This window comes from Myotis brandtii, unplaced genomic scaffold (genome assembly GCF_000412655.1).
Source record: "Myotis brandtii unplaced genomic scaffold, ASM41265v1 scaffold79, whole genome shotgun sequence".
In the NCBI taxonomy this organism is placed as follows: domain Eukaryota; kingdom Metazoa; phylum Chordata; class Mammalia; order Chiroptera; family Vespertilionidae; genus Myotis; species Myotis brandtii.
This window is the reverse complement of record NW_005371173.1, coordinates 2,527,081-2,533,686: the sequence shown is the minus strand read 5'-3', so window position 1 is coordinate 2,533,686 and position 6,606 is coordinate 2,527,081. Positions and strand designations below refer to the sequence as shown.

Genomic DNA, 6,606 nt, shown 5'->3' with positions numbered 1-6,606 from the left:
CCCGGCGCCCCTTCCCTGGCCTGCACCCCTGCGTCTCCTGGGACGGCTATCACCTGCGCTCCCGCACCCCCATCCCGCATCTGCCTCCCGGGCCCTGGACACATGGGGAAACTGAGGCACAGAAAGGGGTGCAGTGGCCCCCACAAGAGATCGGGCCACGCTCTCATTGGCAGCCCTACGCAACCTCCACGCCACCTCCTTCCGCTTCCCGCGGGACGGCTCCGGAAGGTCAGCGCATCTCGACTTGCTCACTCTACAAACATGCGCACACGGACCTGTGCCAGGCGGTACCCAACTCGCTGGTGGCCGAGTATGCTGCAGGCCACAGCGCTGGTGAGGGCGCCTAGGTCGTACACAGGACAAGGCTCCTCGTGGCTGGGGGCTCCGTGCTGACATGGCCCCAGCTGTAAACACCCACAGGCTTCTCAGGAAAGCCCAGAGAGGGCTCTTGAGTTTCTTGATGGTAGGTACTCTATCCCTGCACACCCCCCTCCACACACACACACACACACACACACACACACACACACGCAAGCTAAGGTGCCAAGAAGCTCTCCTAATTATTCACAAATAGGACCCATCTTCTCACTCACAGGTGAGCGTACTCACCAAACTTTCTTAGTTCTCCCATAGCATTATGCACACTTTGCCTACACAAAACTCTACTTTCCACCCAATTACTGTAACTTTCTTAACCATCTACCAAGTGCCAGGCACTTTATAAATGCTACCTCATTCACGACAACCCTATGAGCTTGAAATCTTTATGAGCGTTAACTGGCTTCATTTAACCTACAAGGCTAAGGCTCAGAAAAGCCTGTCACTTAGCCAAAGCCACACAGGTTGTGTGTCTCCACGTGTCCCCCAGATCCAAATTTCCATCCCAGCATACACAAGTAGTGCCAGTCCTGGTTTCCGAGATGTGACTACAGAGTCATTATCATCAACACTTATTGTATGCTTAGTATGCACCTTAGCGTGTTAAGCACTTTCTATGAATAAATTCACTAAATCCTCACAACAAGGGGAAGACTGAGGCACAGAGAGGTTACCTGTCCAAGGTCACACAGCCAACAATTGGTAGAATCGGGACTCTAATCCAGACACTGTGATGGAATTAGTGACCACTATGCCACAAAGACTCACACACTGATAGGTTCCCTAACTTTATTTCTTGAAAGCATGGGTCCAAAATAAATACAGAGCCAAAGGATGAGTTTTGTTCAGCCTGCACAGTACATATTTTAGGGGGGGCAAGCATGCTCAAGTTCAGCCGCTGACAACAGGACCTTGCTCATGATCAGTTTCCACTTGGCCCCTGAAGTTACTTGTGGCCCCTTTACTTTACAGTCATGTCTGGTACATTCTGGGTACATGCAAGTGGTCCAGTTCCCCAGATACCCAGAGGCAAATGTTCTACATGCAGACACATGCACAGGGACCTGTGCGGAGAGGGTACACATGTGTGTCTATATCATTTCCAGCCAGAGGACCCTGACCACCCACAGGCCCTTTCCCTGCCACCCCCAAACACACCCACTCACAGATGGGGGAGCTGAGTGAGGAGAGGGAGTAACCTGAGCCCCTGTTCTCCAGGAGAATCCGAGGGGCTGGCACATTCCATAGCAAAAATAACCAATGGGCAACGGGCGTGAGTGACGGGACAGCTGGGCTGAGCAGAGGCCTGTGGGATTCTGTGTTCCTGCTCTGGGCCTGCTCTGTTCACCCCCACAAGGTTGACCTGGGGCATGCTTGCAGGGTAGATCCAATATTGCCCCATATTTCCTCCATGGCTGTACTGCTGTGCCCCCCTCTCATTTCCCAAACCCAGACTTCTAATTTCTGCACTGCCAGCATTTCCCCTACCAGAGAAAACCCCTGTCATCATGCCCTGCCTCACTACCCTCCTCTTTGCCTCCTCTCTTTCATGCCTAGATTCAGTTTCTCCTTTCCCTTCTTTCACTTACCCTGAGCTTGAAACCTTATGAGCTCTGTATTTCTAGCATACTGTATAATTTTTGCTTATTTGTTATGTTTATTGAATGCTGTGTCATCTCTAGGACAGTGGTTCTCAACCTTGGCTGCACATTAGAATCACCTGGGAATCGTTTTAAAATCCTGATTTCTGGGCCTCATCCTCCGGAAATTCTGTTTCTTTGTTACTAATGTTGTGGCCCCACCCCATAACAAAGAAACAAAATTTCCAGAGGATGAGGCCCAGAAATCAGGATTTTAAAAAGATTCCCAGGTGATTCTAATGTGCAGCCAAGGTTGAGAACCACTGCTCTAGGAGAACAGGAGTTTGGGGCTTTACCCCCTCCCCACACTCATGTATCCTGAGAACAATGACTGACACACAGTAGCCACCTGATAAACATGTGAGTGGATGACAGAGCTGGAGGTGGAGAGGACAAGAGGTGGTGGGGATGGGGATAGTAAATCTTCCTGCAGCAGCTCATTCATCCAGCCTTCCTCCCTTCTCTGTCCTGACCCAGACCTTTTGCAAAAAATGGCTGGAGAAGTTTCCATCTCACATTCCACTCAGGATCTGCTTGGAAGGACCTGCCTTGCTTCAGGCTGGTTTCCGGCTCTCTCTGCTCTTCTCTTTCTTTCCTTCAGGAGCTCCTCTCTGGTCCCTCCTCCTCTCCTGATTAGGACCTGGCATGCATGGATGGAGACACTCCATACCTATCCCCAACTCCATACTGGTTCCCTCCTGGCTTTTTATCCAGACATTCCAAATTCCAGGTGAAAAATATGACAACTGCAGAATATACCTCAATGCAGGCTCTGGTGCATTCCCCACCTTTCCCTTGTCTAAACTGGCCCTTTCTCACCTGGCTGGTGTGGCTCAGTGGTTGAGCACCAACCTATGAACCAGAAGGTTATGTTTCGATTCTTGGTCAGGTCACATGCTCAGGTTATGGGTTCGATCTGCAGTGGAGGGTGTACAGGAGGCAACCAATCAATGATTCTCATCATTGATGTTTCTAGTTCTGTATCTCACTCCCTTCCTCTCTCTGAAATAAATTTTAAAAAAAACATATTTAAAAAATAAAATAAATAAACTGGCCCTTTCTCCCTGTCCCTAACCTCTCTTCAAATTCCCCACCTCCTGCATGGTTCACTACCATCTGTTGACCTTTGGCCCTTCCGATTGACACTGGTTTCTTGGCTATGAAACTTCCAGCTGAACAGTGAGCATCATCAGATCCTCCTTACCCCCTGCCCTTTAGTGCAGACCTTCCCTTCCAGCTACATGCCCCAAGCTTTGAGGGTGGCACTTACTCTGGTCACTTGATTTGCACATGCAGATGGGAACCTGAGATTTTGAAGGAGAAGACTGCCTGCCTGTCTTGGAGACGGGCCAGGAGATGACTTTGGGATATTGACAGGAAATGTGGACCTAGACCCAGAGACCTGGCTTTCAGATCTGGCTCTGCCACCTTACTAGCCATGTGACCTTGGGTAAATTCCCTCTATAACCCCGTTTTCTTATATGTGTAATAACATAACAATAACCTGGGCTAAGGAATTAAAAAATAAAATGAGATAAGGTACTTCACACATGTTAAGGATTCTATATTTCTACCATCTTCACTGTTCCTATTCTTTCCTTATTTCTAGGCCCTCAATCCCAACCTTCTGTTTCCCATCTTTCAAACTTTCCATCCTTCAGTCCACTTGTCTTCTCAAGGGCCCAGCCTCCCCAAGCCATGCACTGTCCCTCCATTCTTGAGCTAACAGTTCAGGCTTTAGGAGTGCCAGGAACCTCAGCATCAACCCCATCTTGCTGAGCCAGACAACAGTTCCAGCCAGGAAACTGCCTCCTTCCCTCTGCATCCAGGTCCTGGCTGGGTTTCCTCGAGAGCCCTGAAGTCCTCCCACTGTTGATCCTAACCAAGAACGTTTTCCATGAGAAAGTCTGAGCAATGCTGAGCTGCTTGCCCAGCTGCCCCTGACCAGAACTTGCCATTGGGCAGGGACTGGTGGGAGTGAGGAGGCAACAGGAAGAGAAAGAAGCCGGACTCACCTAGTCAGCCCCCAACATCACCAAAGCAAAGCCCCTCCCTCCCCCAAATCATGTGGGAGGGGTGTAGTCGTTAAGTACGTGGTTCTTCTTCGCAGTGGAACAAACCAAGGCTTTCATCCCTGCTCTGCCACCTGCTATCTGTACAGCAGTACCTGCCACTTAATCCCTCTGTGCCTCAGTTTCCCCAGGGCTACGTGGGGCTTAAATGATATGTCAAACGATATGACAGCATATTGCCTGCCACACAGTAGCGTAGTAGCTATTCATACTATTATAAGTTACTACTAAAAATTATTACCAATTAATATTAATTATAAAGCTGCTCTTGGGCTAAAGGTTTCACAGGTGGGAAAAGTTCTCAAATGTGACTTGCTGCAGCCCAACCCTCTTCCTGTTTAACATTACTGTCTAAAGGCCCCAAGTCCAGTGCCACTGCCCCCAGGGTCCTTTCCTCTCCCACATGCTGTTCCAACAGAACAGCCTGGAGACCATCCCCCCTGGCCTCCATCTAGATATGCCAGCCAGGGCTCAGTCTGCTGGCCATGCCACCCAGATGACAGAGGGGTTGAGAAGACAACCCTGCCCCAAGGAAAGGGGCTCTAGTACCCTATCACTCTGCCTACTTTGGGGGACCAGGGCAGGCTAGGAGGCTCTCATCTTCAAGACCAGGCCTGAGCTACTCTCTACACAATGGACAGCTCCCCTCGCTTACTCTCTTCCTCCTCTAGAACTCCTGGAGCAGTAAAAAGCTTCCAGAGAGAAAACCTGGGTTCTTAATTCAGGGTGGCCATAATTAGCTGTATGTCTTTGGGCAGATCTCCCTGCACTCTGGACCACAGTGTCCCCACCTGTAAAAGGAGGCGTCTGGAGCTTCAGTTCCTTGTGGTTCTTTCCAGCTCTAAACAAACTTTGTGACCACCAAGCTCCTCAGCACTTCCTTTCCCTGAGCTGCAGTCTCATCACTCTATCTATCATGCCCTTCGATTTATGTTCTGTTTCCCATCCCCTTAGGGGACGAGAGCTAAGATCCCCCAAGGAGTCCGATCCCTCCCCAGCTCAAAGCTCTTCCAGGATGAGCCCCATTCTCTAACTCCAGACTGGGAAAGCCTGTACCTGGCCAAGTACAAGGCCAGTCAAGGAAGCCAGCCTTGGCCTTCTCTGCCTCATGCTTGGCCTCAGGAAACTCCAAGGAACTACTAGTCACTGAAGACTGTAGGAGGGTGGGCAGGGTGGAGCTAGGGAAAGAGAAGATGCTGACAGAAGGAGGGTGAGCCCCTGCTCCATCTCCTGCCATGGCTGCACGTTAGCACCTTCTTTCCCTCCAGCTCCTAAGGCACTCCATATCCCTATGCCTCCTCCTCAGCCCCCAAGGATGTACCCCTACATGACACCAGTCAGCTGGAGTGAGAATTCACTCTTGAAACTGCCCAGACACACTCAGTGACCTCCCCCAAGCTCGTTGCCATCTCCCCTAACTGCAGCCTATTTCCTCAGAATTCTGTTTCTTAAGGCTCAGTTAGCCTAAGGCTCTGCCTTTGGCCTAGAGAAGGTCAAAAAGGAAGCCCCAACAAGGACCTAAGGAGAATGGGCCCTGGTCAGGCACACACACCCACAGGACCCTGAGCACCAAGCCCAGCCTCAGACACTCTCCTGCCTGGGACCATCCTTGGTCCCTTCACACACAAGACTAGCACTCTACACAAGAGGGGCAGGGCCCCGGGCACCCACCTAAGCATTCCCTTTCCACGCTCTCCAAACCTCCGCTAGTGTGTCCAGGCCATGGGCTTTCTACACCAACTCCACAAACCTCTGTCCCTCATCTGCTTGTACCACCAGACTGCTCCACAGCCCACAACCCCCACACATATGCACACAAGCACATGCTGACATGTAGGTTCTCAGGCACACACCTCCATACATGCCTGGGAGCCCCCAGACCTATCTCCTGTTGCCCTGGACCCCATTTATTCATACTCATCCACCCACTGGCCTCTTCCGACCAGCCTGGTGCTGAGCATACCAACCTCCCCCAGCAACAGACTGCAAGGAGCTCTGACCCATCCCCTCAACATTGCAGTTGGACCAGGGGTGCACACACCTGTCAGGAGCTGATCAGGAATCTCAAGTCTAAGTTACTGGAGCTGATGAAGATGATTTTCTGCAGGTGGCCTCTCGCTGCGGGGAAACTATGAAGGTGTCCACTATGGAATCCCCAGAGAGGCCTGAGTGGGGCTCGGGCTTTGCTTACCCACTGCTGACCCATGACCTCTGACCTTCCTGTGGGGAGCTTCTCTACCTTGACACCCCTTTCCCTGCACTTTCCTCTTGGTGGGCACTTCTGGGTCAGTGCAGCTGAGACGCCAAAGCACCTGGGAAGAAGTCTGGATGAATGCACGTGGCCCTGGCAGTCCTCTACCTCTGATCACCCACCCAGCCCCTCCCTCCCCATTACCTCCGACCTCCAGCACTGTGACCACGGCCTCGCAGCAGGCCTGGCCCCGCTCGTTCTGGGCCCTGCAGCTGTACTTGCCGGCATCCTGCTGCCCGCAGTTCCGCAGCCACAGGCAGCTCGG

General features: G+C 51.6%; 1 protein-coding gene across 1 annotated transcript in view; it reads right to left on the bottom strand.

Moving 5' to 3' along the window:
* Window positions 1-6,606, bottom strand: part of LOC106724280 (striated muscle preferentially expressed protein kinase-like) — a gene marked incomplete at its 3' end in the record, with an annotated part of 17,276 nt that overhangs the window by 6,795 nt on the left and 3,875 nt on the right. The window contains exon 2 of the mRNA XM_014531005.1: window positions 6,486-6,601. Coding sequence (XP_014386491.1) covers window positions 6,486-6,601 — 116 coding nt within the window. The remainder of the gene's footprint in view (window positions 1-6,485; window positions 6,602-6,606) is intronic.